This window comes from Phalacrocorax aristotelis, chromosome 1 (genome assembly GCF_949628215.1).
Source record: "Phalacrocorax aristotelis chromosome 1, bGulAri2.1, whole genome shotgun sequence".
NCBI classification, from domain to species: domain Eukaryota; kingdom Metazoa; phylum Chordata; class Aves; order Suliformes; family Phalacrocoracidae; genus Phalacrocorax; species Phalacrocorax aristotelis.
Genome location: NC_134276.1, coordinates 129,991,178 through 130,006,762, shown reverse-complemented (window position 1 = coordinate 130,006,762; position 15,585 = coordinate 129,991,178). Strand labels below are relative to the sequence as shown.

The 15,585-nt window shown below is 43.9% G+C and overlaps 1 protein-coding gene across 8 annotated transcripts in view; it reads left to right on the top strand.

Moving 5' to 3' along the window:
• The window catches only part of CD58 (CD58 molecule), a 33,596-nt gene that overhangs the window by 3,973 nt on the left and 14,038 nt on the right, over positions 1-15,585 (top strand). For 4 of the 8 annotated variants that reach the window (XM_075107112.1, XM_075107091.1, XM_075107073.1 and 1 more), the window contains exons 2-4: positions 10,546-10,845; positions 11,520-11,774; positions 13,812-13,901. In XM_075107112.1, coding sequence (XP_074963213.1) covers positions 10,546-10,845; positions 11,520-11,774; positions 13,812-13,901 — 645 coding nt within the window. Of the gene's footprint in view, positions 1-10,545; positions 10,846-11,519; positions 11,775-13,808; positions 13,902-15,585 lie in introns of all 8 variants that reach the window. The other 4 variants (XM_075107102.1, XM_075107081.1, XM_075107063.1 and 1 more) reach the window with 1 other exon arrangement.

The window sequence follows — 15,585 nt, the reverse complement described above, 5'->3', positions numbered from 1 at the left end:
CTACTTCTAAAAGTAACCAACACAGAAAACACACTTGCCCTGATGTGCTGGACTTGGCAGTGTTGGGTTAACAGTTGGACGTGATTATCTTAAAGGTCTTTTCCAACCTCAATGGTTCTGTGGTTCTAACTGCAAAGATTACCTGGCTGAAAATGAACTGAAATGAAGAAAAAAAGTTATTGAGACAGTTGTTTTCTAAGTCCTCTTGATCATATAGCTACATACTGTGGTAGTACAACATAGAAGTGCTGTCTGGATATTGGGAGTAAGTGGCCATAGGATTTGAATTGCTTTTTTTCTGGAAGTTCAGGGTAGGCTTAAATGCAAGTCAGCTCTGTCCCTAAGCAAAGCCCAAAGATTGAAAATAATCAGTATCCTACAGGACACAGTGATCTCTAATAGTTCAATATTGCCAAAGTGGGGATTCCCAGTTCTCCCCTCCCTTCCTGGCCTCACGCTGCCGTGTGTTGACCTGGGCATTCACTGGATTTAACTTGTTGCATTAATGGCAATGTCATTTGTCAAAAAATCCGATAAAGTTAATGAACGGTATTGTTTCAGTCCAGGGAGCCCGCCAATGGAGCAGGACCCTGAGACTGCAAGGAGGGCAAAAGCTGGTGGAAGGGAGGGAGTGTGGGATGGCCACACACACCTACCCCCTATGAGTGGGCTCAGGTGTTTGCTTAATTGCCCTGAGCTAATCAATTATCTGGGGCAAGGAGCACGAGATTTTTAGAATAGGAGTTCTCACATTGCAGTCTGCTCCTATGTGTGACCTGAAGAAGGGTCTCATTGACTATGTTCTTGACAGGAGAGCTAGCTGAACCTAGGCTTCCTCGAAGTACAGGCAATCTACTAAAGTAGTTAACTCCAGCTAGTCAACTATGTAAACATTTCCAAAGCTGCAGTTAAATGATTGGGTTATCTTAAGTTTGCATATGCAGAGCGCGTAATGCTATAACTACAGAACATACAAGTATGATTTTATGTGCTCTCTTCCCACCATTAGCCCCATATAGTGCCTCTTACAGCAGAAGAAGATCTGGAAGCCATGGTCCTGCAGTAAACCCTCTTCTGCATGGTGAATTCCTTGGGGTACTGCTCTGTTAGTGGACTTTGACTTCTGCAGAATAGATGAAGTTTTCCTGTTCTAGAACAGCACGTAAGAAAGACTCTTGTAAGGCAGGGATCAGTCCTTTGCCGCCTAGAGAATGTCTTGCACTTCCATAGTCTTTTATAGTAAGATGGGTTGAATCAAGGATCGGAAGAACTGTGACTGAATAATTATTAATAAAGTGATAGTGTTGCTCAGAGGTAATTTCTGGGGACTGAGGCTTGGGAGGTAGAAGGACTATACAAAGCTAAAATCCTTGGGTTGTAAAGCTGCATTACTATCCGAATGATAGGAATGATGGAGGTGAATTCAGGTTTGTGCTAGATGGGTGGTAAGAAGCAGCGTGACAAATTGCATGTGGTTTGCTTAGCAGAAGTGAAAACTCTCTACTTAATCCAGGGTGATGATAAGCGCTGTGAGTAGGTGAAGTTTGCTAATAGTGTGATGTGTATGTAGGTTGTTAAATCAGAAACTTCTTGTTGTTGATTGAGCGCAACATAACCAAGTATGGGAGAGCTGTGAGTGGAGGTTGATGATACTTGAAAGGCAGAGGTGCTATGCTAGCTAAAATACCAGTAGCTTTGTGAAGCTTTTTCTCTTGCTGCTACCTTTAGTGTAGACCTGGTAACACTGTACATATACCTTTATCCTGGTGTATGAATGGGTGGACTTGCTAGAGATGGAATATTTTTGTTGATGTTTGTTTAGTATGAAATGAGTAGACTTACCTAGAAGTAACCTAAAGCAATGCTTTGGCAAAAAGAAGACGCCCAAATCAAGAAGGTGCCGCAAAAATGAGATCCCACACGTTTACATTCAGTATCCTTTCCAACTTGGAACTATAACCCAGTGGATACTTCTAATACAAAGTTTATTTAGAGGCATCTCCTCCGAGTTGCTTTTATATAAAAAGTTTTAAAGCTTAAGAAAATTTGCCAGAGCTGCATACTCAGTATCCATGTCGAGATGTGCACTGTGCTGGGTTCAGAGCTTCCATTTCGGATATTTGAAGAAGCAGGCCTGAGCTGCAAAATTCTGGATTGGACAGAATCTGTCCTTAATTCAAAGGCAAAGACACCAGGATTTCAGGTACGTTGTTGTGAAACCAGATCCTCCTGGCTCACAGGAGAGTCAGAGGTGGCTAGAGATCTGGAAACAAGTTGTGAAGCCCAACCCAGTCACTCGCTCGCTCCCCCTCAGCAGGACAGGGTAGAGAGTCAGGAGGGCAAAAGCATGAAAAACTCGTGGGTTGAGATAAAGACAATTTAATAAGTGGGGGGGGACGACCAAGTGATGCAAAAGCAATCACTTACCCCTTCCCACCAGCAGGCTTCTTTGAGCAACAGCTGCTTTGGAAAAACACTCCTCCCACCCCATGTTTATTGCTGAGCATGACATATTCTAGGGAATATCTCTTTGATCAGTTGGTGCCAACTGTCATGGCTGTGTCCCATCCCCAGCCGCCTTCTGGGATTGGGCAGAATGAGCAAGAGAGGTGGTCTTGATGCTGTGCAAGCGCTGTTCAGTAATAGTTAAAACATTGGTGTGTTATCAAGACTGTTTTGGTCACAAATCTAAAACACAACACCATATGGGGTTCTATGAAGAAAATTAACTCCATCTCAAGCAGACCTGGTACATAAGTGCATGGCAGCAGTGACCATGGCAAGTAGTAGGAAGACTAAGACTGGGCAAGTAATCAGAAGACAAGGGGAGTGGAAGAGGCTTGGGCAGGAAGCAGGGTGAAGTGAGCTAGACAGATCTGTGACGTTCAGCAAATGGAAGACAGATGTAAGTGGGAACAGGGCAGAGGAACTGAAAATTCTAGCTATTTAGAAAAAAAGTCTTTTGAACTAAACTCACAAAAGTTGTTGAAGACTTGCACCTTCTTCTCAATTCTGGTGTCAGAGTCAGCTGGCGTCTGATCCTGGTGGCACCTTTATTCCTGCGGAGCTGTTGTTTTAGTCCTCAGTCTTCCCTATTCCTCAACTTCTTTCCCTGGAAGTATCCAGGATTGCCTAGTCCTTGTCATAGCCAAGCTTTTCTGCATTGTGCTTGTACCTAAGCTCTGCTGGGATCCACCTAGTCCTTCTGAGATTCATATAACAAGGCTTTGATAACCCTACCATAGGTTGTGGAGCGTGCTCATTCTTCTCCCCCTTCAGGCTGTGCCGGTGTGGATGAGGGAATTATAATGCAGCTGGGCCCAAGAGGGTCTGGTCTGGTCAGGACGCTAGTGAGAAGTTTTTAGGCTCCTCTTTAGTTGACTCTGGATTTTATCTCTTTAATACAGGAAAATGTCTTGAACATTTGGTTTGACTAGTGAGTTACTGGAGAAAAGGGAGGCAACATCTCCATCTCTTACAGCATTTTTGAAGGCTTTACCTCTGTCCTAGGAAGGTTTAGGTCTGTGAACCCAGAGTGGAGAGAGGGAAGTGCCCTCAGTGAAGTGGGTAAACACAAGGGGTTGGATTTAAGATGCCGCTAGTAGCTGTTTTCAGAAGTCTGTTCCAGGGTGTGCGTGCAGTCACTGCATTCCGAGCCAGGCCTGTGCTGCTGGCCAAAGGGGCAGTCCTACTCATGTTTTTTACCAGTTTGCTGGTTTCTGCTCCCTTCCATGCCCAAGCATCAGTGGTCCCACAGTGAGCCATGTCTGGGAATTACAATCCTTCTGTGTTGTGGTTTTGGTCTTTTTTTGTGTGTGGGGGAGGTTTTTTTTTTTTTTTTTCTTCTTTGAGTGGAAGTGTGTGTCAGGTTAGCTTTCAGCAGGTTGTACTCTCTGCATGATTATTTCATTGTGGGAACAGGCAGACAGAAACAAAGGAGAGGGAGGAGTGGGTAGGTCATCTCCACTGACTGTTTGTCAGCAGTATAGTTTTAAAATGCCTGGATAACCTTTGCATGGAGATGCTGCCTGTTGTTAGGCCTATGCTGAGGGATATAACTGAAGGTATGGATTTTGTGGTGGGGAGGGATGCAGGCTTGTTGGTGGGTGCCACCCTTAGGTCCTGCCTTTGCTGATCTGTAGAGCTCTGTAAACGCAGGTAGTCCCATATTGTCCAGGAGTAGCAGCACATACCTTTGTGAACTTGCTGCAGTATGCAAGTGGAAAACTCTGCTTTTGATGTTACATGTAAGATTTGCAGTCATTCCTGCATGAATCTGATTTTCTCTTGCAACAGCCTGGGATGCTGCTACAGCTTACTGTTCGTTCTCTCTTTCCTGGTTGTAGCTTTTGCCTCTGCTTTTATACCACAGGTCTAAGTGCTTTCTTACTGGAATTTGGGAAATGGGTCATGTTTGCCCTCTGGGGGAATTAGGAAGACTATGAGTGAATATTCAGATAGTCCTTCTAGGCTGAACATTTTTTTTCAGGGTTCTCTGCAGCTGGTGATTTTGAGGGTTAGGAGGGGACAGAACTCTGTTGCTTACAGCTGCTGGGGGAATTCCCAATTAAAGAAAAGCCTCACGAAGCGGTATTTGGGAAGTCACAAAAACAGAACAAAAATCCACTCTTTAGAAAGCCCAACTCCTGAGGCAGACAGTTCCTTGCTATAAGCTAATCAGTAAAGACTCTTCCACCCAGCTTCAGCAGCAGCAATGCCTTAATCGTAATATGGAAGCCTAAATGAGGCTGGTATAGACCTAATATATACATATATGGCCTAGGCAACTGGTCTGTGCAGTGGGTGGGGAATTTGCTGATGGGCTGCACCCAAAGGGTGGTGGTAAACAGCTCTTTTTCAAGGTGACAACCTGTCACTAGTGGAGTCCCCCAGGGATCGATATTGGGCCCAATGTTATTCAACATTTTAAAGCGATCTGGATAATGGGATCAAGTGTGGCCTGATTAATTTTGCAGCTGACACCAAATGGAGTGGGGATGCAGACACTCCAGAAAGGAGAGATGTTCTGCAGGAAAATCTGGATAGGCTGGAAGACTGGGCCAACAAGTACCTTATGAAGTTCAACAAGGGCAAGTGTAAGGTCATTCACCTGGGAAAACATAATCCAGGAGTGCAGCACAGACTGGGATGCACCTGGCTGGAGAGCAGCTCTGTAGAAAGGGACCTGGGGGTCCTGGTGGACAGGAAGCTCAACATGAGCGAACAGTGCGCTGCTGCGGCCAAGAAGGCCAACAGGATGCTGGGTTGCATCGAAAAGGGCATCAGCAGCAGAGATAAAGAAGTCATCCTGCTCTACTCAGCGCTTGTCAGGCCACACCTGGAGTACTGTGTACAGTTCTGGTCCCCTCTATAAGGCTGTGGACAGGCTGGAAGGGGTCCAGAGAAGGGCCACCAAGATGATCAAAGGACTGGGCAGCCTGCCATAGGAGGATAGTCTGGGAGAGCTGGGTTTGTTCAGCCTTGAGAAAAGAAGGCTCAGAGGGGATCTCATCACCATGTACCAGTACTTAAGGGGCAGCTACAAAGAAGATGGAGACTCCCTTTTTACAAGGAGTCCCATGGAGAGGAGAAGGGGGAATGGACACAAGTTGCTCTTGGGGAGATTCCAATTGGACACGAGAAGGAAATTTTTCACAGTGAGGACAGTCAACCATTGGAATAATCTCCCAGGGAAGTGGTTGACTTGGCCACGTTGGACACTTTTAAGATTTGGCTGGACAGGGCGCTGGGCCATCTTGTGTAGGCTGTGCTCTTCCTGGAAAGGTTGCACTAGATGATCCCTGAGGTCCCTTCCAACCTGTGCTTCTTCTGCGATTCTTCTTCTGCGATTCTTCTTCTGCGATTCTTGCATTTCAAATAGGTACTTGATACCAAAAAGGATTCTAATGATAGCATTAAAAATAAGGGAATTAGCTTACAGAAGTTCTCCAGAATAACTAAGCCTTATATCAACTCCAAGAAAAGTAGTGAAGAAAATCAAATCAGGTAGACAAAAATAGTAATAAAGCATTTATTGCTGATAAGTGGAGCATTAAATTCCACTTAGTCGGAACAGAACATGTGGCTAACTTCAGCCTGCTTAATTTCTTAGTCAGAATTATTCAGGTGAATATTAAAACTTGAGTATAGCACACTAGGTTGTATGGTTGACCTGTTACTCTGCGAGTGAATGACTGTGCCTTGTCTTGCATAGGCTTCAATCCAAGCTCTGCATTCAGAGACACGATTCGGTTAGCGTGGAGTTCCAGGTTACGTGCGTTAGCTGAGTTGTTGTCAAACATGAGGGAATCTGAAATGTTTTCATGTAATGCAAACCAGGCTAAGATTTATGGCTTGCTGTTTGCTGCAGGCCAAATCTGTGCACCTATGCTGTTGTCATGGCTCAGCTAATGCGAGGTGGGTAGAACACTTGATCTCTGAGTCCAGGGTAGGACGAGAAGGCTGCACAGGCAAAGGTATTGGGCTGCTGGAGAAGAGGGGACAAAAGAGGTGTAGATGAGATGAGGTGGTGGGTTTGCAGGAGAGGCTTTGCTCGCACAGTGTTGGCTTCTCTTTATCACCAGCACTTTCATTACGTGATTCGATAGGAAGGATAGAACACAAAGACATACCATAAGAAGGAATCTGGAGTGGGTTGAAGGAGATAATAAGAGCAGGTAGTCTGATGTTTTCTGCAGAGGTTACTGGAGGCATTAGCACAGCACTACTGTTGTGTAAACTTTATATTGGAATAATAGCTATAATATGGAAGAAGGAGAAAGCAGAGAAACATAATTCTTATTTCTGGCCTTCCAAAAAGAGTGTATGAGAAAGTGTTTGGCTGTTACTTCCTCTTTGCTCATAACAGAGAAGTTAGCTGCTGTGGAACGGGAAATCTGTCTCTATATTAAATTAAGTAGAAAAGAGGGGAAAGGGTTCCTTGGCAATTTAGAAAACATATGATGACACATGCTTTCTTTAGAAGCTCAAAGATGCATGGTGGAGACCTAATGCAACATTTCTGTATGATGTATAATTTCCTTGAAAAAAGAAGCTGACAGCATTGATTTTGGAGGTTTCTTCACATTCTCACTACAGCAGTGAAGCAGGGAAGTAGACGTGTCCGATCCCTGGTTCTAGACAGGAGGAGGTGACAGTTATCCTGGAAGGATAACCTTTTCCCTGTCTTTTTCCTGGGAGCCCTGAGTGTCCTTGGGCAGGAACTCTTCAGCTCCTTGTCTCTAAAGCCTTTGTTTCACCAGCCGGCAAGAACAGACTGTGATGAAAGAGGGCAGTGCTCCCTCATGCCTAACAGAAGCTGTGGAGGGAAAATGTGTTTTCAGCTCTGCTTTCCTCCAGTCTCATTTCTGGGCTTGAGGAAGAAACAATCTTGTCCTTGGAACTCCAGCCTAGCTCTTAATGACTCACTGAAAGAGAGCAAAAAGGCACAGAATGTTCACATGCATCAACAGCCAGGCTTGGGAAGTTGTTAGTGGTTGGCTGAGCAGTGGTGCCTGTCCTTGCTCATGGCCTTGCCCCCAGCAAATGGCTGCTTTCCTCCCAGAAGGGAGTCACGTTACCTTGCTCTTGTCAGCAGCCACTGTGGCTTGGCTTATGCATGGTGACATTAAGCCACCACAGCTTGCTGTGTCTGTGAGTCAAAGTTACTGAGAGGTAGAATTTCACAGTGGCTACAGCAGGGAGTCTTTCTCCATGCTGGAAATACTACGGGTCCCTAGGCAGTGAGAGATGACTTCTTGAAGGAAAATGCACTCCTAGAAATTGTCTTTATGAAACAAAAGTCTCTAACAAGACTCCAAGCTTCATCAGATCAAAACAGTGTTTCATCTTGCCCAGTGCAGTCTCCAGACACAAATATTGGAGCTCCTAGGTTCTAACTTTTTCTGGAAATTGTTAATTGAGATGGGTGGAAAGAAATGCTGTCGTAGCTTAGACCCAGTCATCAACTGAGCACCACGCGGTCACTTGCTCACTCCCCCCACCCCAGTCAGATGGGAGAGAGAACCAGAAGAGGAAAAATAAGAAAACTCATGGGTTGAGATAAGAACAGTTTAATAGGAAAAGCAAAACAGTAATAGTAATAATAATAACAATAAAAATGTAATGAAAAGAAAAAGCAAAAGCTGCACATGCAAGCAAAGCAAAACAAGGAATTCATTCACTACTTCCGGTGGGCAGGCAGGTGTTCAGCCATCTCCAGGAAAGCAGGGCTCCATCATGTGTAATGGCTACTTGGAAGACAAACACTGTCACTCCCAATGTCTGCCCCCCCCTTCCTTCTTCTTCCCCCAGCTTTATATGCTGAGCATGATGCCATATGGTATGGACTATGCCTTTGGCCAGTTTGGATCAGCTGTCTTGGCTGCGCTCCCTCCCTTCCTGGCTTCTTGTGCCGCTAGCAACACACGGCAAGCTGGAAAAGCCCTTGACTTGTATAAGCACTGCTTAGCAAGAACTAAAACTTCAGTGTGCCATCAACACTGTTCTCATATGAAATCTAAAACACACTATAGCAGCTACAGTGAAGAAAATTGACTCTATCCCAGCCAAAACCAGGACAGAATCTCATACTGGAGCAGCAGGAGCAAGTGAGATGTTTAAAGGTGTCTGAACAAGATAGAAGACAAAGAAAGGCAGGTGGGTTGTATTGAAAAGATGTGAGAGATAGCTAAGCCCTCTGTTTACTTTTCCAGTTCCTGTGCTTGGAAAAGGCCACAGCATAAGTGCAGACAACAAGAAGTAGAAACTGTAACCGTGTGAGAAGAGTACTTTTATGGGTAAATTGCAAACAAATTGGATAGTCCTTGAGATGTAAGGCATGGAGAAGACCTTCTATTTGTGCAGTTCTGTGTTTCCTATTGCTTGCCTTCAGTTTCCTGTTTGAGAAAGCCTTTGTTTCTATGGTGTGGCACCAGGCAGAACAGCAGGACACAGTATGCTGGTGAGCATTGTTCTTTGCCAATGGGGCACCTAATCTTCATAATGACTGGCCTGGCTGACGTCCTGGCTGCTTTCATATGGAAAGAAAATAGAATGTGGAGCAAGATGGGCTATAGTTTGTTTTCTGGACTCACACACGGTGAAGGGAAGTGATTTTGCTTTGATATGATAAAGCTGTAGTATCTGCATTGAGTTATGAACAGTAGTAAGTTTTCATACAACGATGACATAAGAAGCGAGGGAAGCACAGAACAATAAAGGGACTGTGGTAGGTTCATGACTTGATGCCATCTAGGAAGCAAAAAAAAGAAACCCCAAACCAAACTCAGTGGTAGCTGTCACTTGGGAGCAGCTGGCTTGAGGAGTAAGCTTCTGAAATATTTTTCTTTCACCATGCACAATTACTGTTTAAAGGGAAGTTTTCTGTGGTGCATATTGGGAATCTGGCCTTGATATGAGGCCTCATTTATGCCTTGATCATGCCCGCCCTTCAACTTAGTAGTAAAAAGTTACCAGCTACTATGGAGTGGAATCGAGTCCTTAATCCAAGTGTAACTTGAACTCAGTGTTGGTATGCTTTTGTCTATGTCTACATACGTGTCTGCCATGGCAGTAGCATTTCAATTTTATTTTATTTTTCTCTTTTTTTATTAGAGCCATTCAGAGCTACTCAGAAGTAGGAGGTGATTGTTGAAGACTGAAGCAGGGACACAGATGCTAATGGTTTACAGTATCCCTTCCCCACAGCAGAATTTGGACTCATCTGTTAGATCAGTAGATTATTTTTTTCCCCACACATGTAGCTGTTATTAACAAAAACTAGAGAAAATATCTTATGCTGCTTCTTTTTTGTTTTTGTTTGTTTATTTATATTGAATATCTGGGCCTTTTTTAGCAGAATATGATTGATTCAAAACTGATGGCAGTTAAGGTTTCTGGACAGCTCCCGTTTCTTGTTTGCACCTCTGATAGATCTCAGAGGTTGGGATGCTATTTCACATATATTGGCTGTGAAATAAACTTGCTTAAGTGACATTTCAAGAGGAAATCCCTAACATCTCCATGATTTCAGAGCAGGCGCTTTCAACCGAGTAGCAGTTTTGAGCCAGAAGTGTGATTTTTTTTTTTTGGTAACTCTGAATATTCATGCTGGAAAAAATGCAGTTTATTTGCTCAACAGGAGCTTCATTCTGGACATTCTGCCACAAGATGCTGAGATAAATTTTGCTGTTGACAACAAGTCTTCGTTTCATCTTTTTAACCAAACCATGGGCAGGATGCCTAATTCAAGTGAGCACAGGGAAAGTACTGAGGATAGAGGAGCTTAGGATAGGGAAGATGATCAGGACAAAGATTCTGCCTGGAACCAGAATGTGGAAACTGGATCCCTTTGCAGTGCCTATCCATGATTGTGCAGACAGGCTGGGTTTGGGTAATTCTTAACTGATACATGCCTTACTTTGCAACACTGTGATGTTCTTCTAACCTAAATTTGAATGTATCTGATAGTGCATACAACATTAGTCAAGCGATAGTTTATAAAACAGTTGTTAACATAACCGTTTTCCTTTTTTTTCCCTATAGCACACGTCCGCTGTGAAGAAGTGTTTGGCATCGTGGGAGAAAATTTTACTTTTCCAGTAAAAATAGACCAAAAAATAGAGGAAATTATTTGGACGAAAAACAAGGATAAAGTGGCTGAATGGGACCGGCTGACTGAAGTGACATATTTTAATTCGCTGCTTAACAGAAGCTTGCTTAACAAGGAGAATGGGTGCTTGACTGTATTTAACTTGCAGGACAATGATGCTGGCACATACAAGTTAGACTACGTGGATTCTCAGGAAAAAAATTCTGTCTTAACCTTCATACTTGCTGTGTTAGGTAAGTACTGGAAGAACAGCATAAAGAATTTGCACCACTTTATTCACTTTAAGAAGGCTAGAAAGGGGATTGTTTATTTGTCAGGGCAGCAAACAGAAGTGGAGCAGGGCTGTTCTTTGGCTCTATTGTTAAGTTACTTAGGCACTTCAAACAAATTTTCAAGGGTGGCATCTAATTTGTGTGCCTGTCATTACTCACCTTGGAATGACTTCTAGAATGTCTGTAGATGGCACACTGTAGTTTCAGGTAGATGGCCAAACTCTTTGAGCAAGCTGACCCAAGTTATCCCAGGCATTATGTATCTCCTAAAAATGTGCCTGCAGGTATATTTTACATGCTTGAATATCTATGGCATCATCCTGGGCAGGTCTGCGCAGTTTCACTAGTAGTCTTTGGGAAATATATTTGATATTTTGTGTATTTGATAATTTGTATATTAGTCCTATTGACAGTGAACCGTGAGGAGTCTCAAACTAGGCACTGAAGAACCACAGACAGGGCCACTTTTAGAAATACATTTATCTCTCACACACATGTGCATGTGCACACACACACACCTTACACATTTTATCTATGTACTGTCCTGCTGCTTTTGTTGCTCTAGCCCTTGTCCCATGCTAAAATGCAAGGCAGTTTATAATCACAGTAATACAGAATGTTTTCTCTCCTTTCAGCTACCCCTTCAAAACCTGAAATAAGTTGCAACATCAGTGGTGGTAACATTGTGTTAAGATGTGCAGCTGATTTCCCGAAGCCTCTGAATTACGCTTGGAAGTTCAGTAGCAAACGAATCACCCGTCAGACTCAGGAAGTTTTTATCCCTAAGAAGGATGTTGATGCTTCTGAGAAAGCTTCATGTTTCATTAAATTCTCTCAAACGGAGAAGAGCTCTGAAATCTCTTTGACTCAATGCTTTCCAGATGAAAAAGGTAACAAATGGGTCAGGTTGTATATGCAAGTCTGAGAGGCTAGGGTGGGAAGCAGCATGGATTTTGACTGTATGATTTCTACTGACTTCTCAGGAAGGTAAAGACTAAAAAGCATCAAAATTGATTTTTCTGCTAAAAGTGTGTTTAAGGTTGGTGAAAAGTATGAGGTTGACAGTTTGACCCCCCTAGCAAGATACTTTTTGTGGGGATCTCAACAGAATACAACCTTCAGGTGTGATTTGAAATGAGTAATAATAAAGAGGGAGACACACTTAGAAGATCTCTTCTGAACCTTCTAGCCTGTGTAGTTAATGCTAATGACTATTGTGCTCTTTGTACTGCTTTCCATGAACTGGGATGAAACTATTCAGTCATTTTAAGTGAGTCATCTAGCAGCCATTAGATAAAATGACTTCTTATCTAGCGTTTGCATGAGTCAATGAACATACTACTTTTCCTTCTTCACAGACAGATATAAAAAGGAGAAAAGAAGAGTTTTCCTATTCTTGCTTATTGCTTTGGGACAGCCTCAGCTGAGCTTCAGGAGCTGGGTTCTTTTTGTTGGTTGGTTGTTTTTCAAACATAGGATGAGAACATGTTTGTAGGGTGTGTAAGGCAGTCTTCACCTGACAAAATTTCCCACTTCTGTGCAAAAGTAATTTTCATGGTTTGCCAGTATAGATCTTCCTCCTTCACGGGAATTATGTGTTAGAGACTTATTAGAAATGAGGTGGGTTGACCTTGGCTGGCTGCTAGGTGGCCATCAAGCTGCTCTACCAATCCCCCTCCTCAACAGGACAGCGGGGAGAAAGTACAACAAGAGCCTTGTAGGTTGAGATAAAGACAGGGAGATCACTGAGCAGTTACTATAATGGGCAAAACAGACTCGACCTGGGGAAAATTAATTTGATTTATTGCCAATCAAAATCAGAGTAGGATAATGAGAAACAAGAACAAATCTAAAACAACCCACGCCCCACCCCTCCCTTCTTCCTGGACTCAACTTCACTCCCGATTTCTCTGCCTCCTTCCCTGGAGCAGCGCAGGGGGACAGGGAGCGGGGGTTGTGGTCAGCTCATTCTGTGTTGTCTCTGCTGCTCCTTCCTCCCCATGCTCCCTGCACCAGCGCTGGGCCCCACCCACGGGAGACAGTCTTCTGCAAACTTCTCCAGCATGGGTCCCCCACAGGGTCACAAGTCCTGCCAGCAAAGTTGTGTCAGCATGGGCTCCTCTCTCACGGTCCGCAGGACCTGCCAGGAGCTTGCTCTAGCATGGGCTTCCCACAGCATCGCAGCCTCCTTCAGGCACATCCACCTGCTCCAGTGTGGGGTCCTCCATGGGCTGCAGGTGGATATCTGCTCCACTGTTAACCTGCATGGGCTGCAGGGGGACAGCCTGCTTTGCCATGGGCTGCAGGGGAATCTCTGCTCCAGTGCCTGGAACACCTCCTCCCCCTCCTTCTTCGCTGACCTTGGTGTCTGCAGAGCTGTTTCTCACTATTCTTATTCTTCTCTCCCAGCTGCTGTTGCACAGCAGTTTTCACCCTTTCTTAAATATGTTATTGCTGAGGCACTACCACTGTCGGTGATGGGCTCGGCCTTGGCCAGTGGTAGATCTGTCTTGGAGCTGACTGGACCCAGCTCTGCCCAGCGTGAGGGCAGCTTCTGGCGTCTTCTCACAGAAGCCACCCCTGCAGCCTCCCTGCTACCAAAACCTTGCTGTGCAAATCCAATACAAGATACTTACTGAAATTTCATGTGGCTGAGAAGTGGCTCAGCCTTTCATAGTCCAAAAAATGGAATAGCCATCACCTTTCAAATGGTGACCTGCCTTCACTGAACTAAGGTACTTACCATGTAACTTTCCTGTTGCTGGCTTAGGGTTTTGCTAGTAACTGACTCTGGTGCAGTAACTTCTTGAGGTTACTTTTTAAAAAACAAATAGCCTTTAAAACAGTCAGGTTGTATTTCTACTGAAGTAGTGTATCACACAGTTGCTTTTTAACGATCTAATAATTATTTTTTTTTTTTAAAGCAGACAGCTATCATGACAGAGGCAGATATGGTCTTATTGTGATTCCTGTCGTAATTTTTGTTGCAGCAATACTAGGATACGTATGCAAAAAAGGTATGTATAGCATTTCCTAATTGAGCTTAACATGCTTCAAGGTTATGCTGATCTAAGGTTCTGCAGAATGTATGAAAGTTTCTGACCATGGAATGTATTGTAAATACAGCAGTAGAGACAAGTACAACTTGGGCAAAGGCAATAGATTTGAAGGAAATAATATACTGAACTTTCTTGCACTCGGACACTGGGCTCTGTATGCTGGGAAATACTGTAGCTTGTATTTGCATATTTCTCCTTCAGACTGGGTGGTTCAGTTAGTGTGTGTTTCTACTTACCAAATATCTATGGCCTCTCCTACCTGAGTGTGCTTTCACTGCCTTTTTTGAGAGCATCATACATAAAACTGCCCTCAAGATCAGATTTATTGTTGGGGCAGGCTCATACCAGAGCATGTTGAATACCTTATGCTGAGTCTAATCTGGCAACTCAGTGTGCTCAATTGATGCTTGGGGACTTCTGTGCCTCCTGTCTGCCAGTATTGCCATCATCTTGGGGTTCTAGACTTGTTTCTTGATCCATCCCTACATTGAAATCAAGTATCTTTTTTTCGTAAATCTGACACCTTATTTGGAAATGGTAATTGTAGTCTATCACTGTGTAGCTCTTGCTGCCACCTTATTAGGTCAGATTGTATTCTGGCTTGAAAAAGAGGTGCTCGCCATCTCTTCTCTTTGTGTTTGAGAAAGTCCTAAACAGGAATACATTTCTTCATTTTAAGAGTGCTCTGCATGGATAATTCCTGTTGGCTTCCAGGTTGGGTCACGCCCTGGGGTGGCTACAGGGTGAAGAGCATGGGATGCATCTCCTATCTGGGAAGGACTAATTGATGATATCCTGGAGGGAGACTCTGACCAGAGCATACATAGATGTATATTGCATATGGACTTTATGCTTTCCCGATCATTCTCCATTTAGTTTCTATTGGTATGGAATCATAAAATAAGCTAGGTGGGAAGGGGTCTCTGGATGTTTAATCCAACTTGCTGCTCAAAGCAGGACCAACTTCAAAGCTAGATCAGGTTGCTCAGCGCCTTGTCCAGTCAAACCTTGAATAATTCCAAGGAGGGAAATTCCCCAGCCTCTTTCAGCATGTGTTCAAGCGCTGAATCACCTTTGTGGCGAAGGATATTTTCCTTATTTCTGTTACAGATTTCCCTTTTGCTACTTGCAGCCATCGCTTCCTGTCTTTTTGTTCTGTACTTCTGAGAGGAGTTTCCTTAGTTTTCTATATAAGTTAGTTGTAGACTGCAACTAGCCATCCCCTTAGCCTTCTTTTTCTTCATGCTGAACAAACCCAGTTGTCTCAGCACCTCCTTGCAGAACTCCTGCCCCCTAAATATCTTGGTGGACATTTGCTGGACTAGCTTCAGAATGTCAGTGTTTTTTCATGAATTGGGAACCTAAAATTACACAAAGTACCCCACATGTGGTGTCACAAATACTGAAAAGAGGGGAAGAGTTATTTCTGTTGATGGTTTGACTACAGTTCAGCTAACACTGCCCACTGCAAGGGCACATTTCTGACTAATGTTCAACTCATTGTCCACCGGGGCTTCCAGGTCCTTTTCTGTGGAGCTATTTTCTAGCCAGGCAGAGCTCAGCCTGTACTGCTCTGTGGGGTGATTTCAAGAGGTGCAGGAATTCATGTTTGCCTTTAAACATCACATCTTTTTTTTGCCAC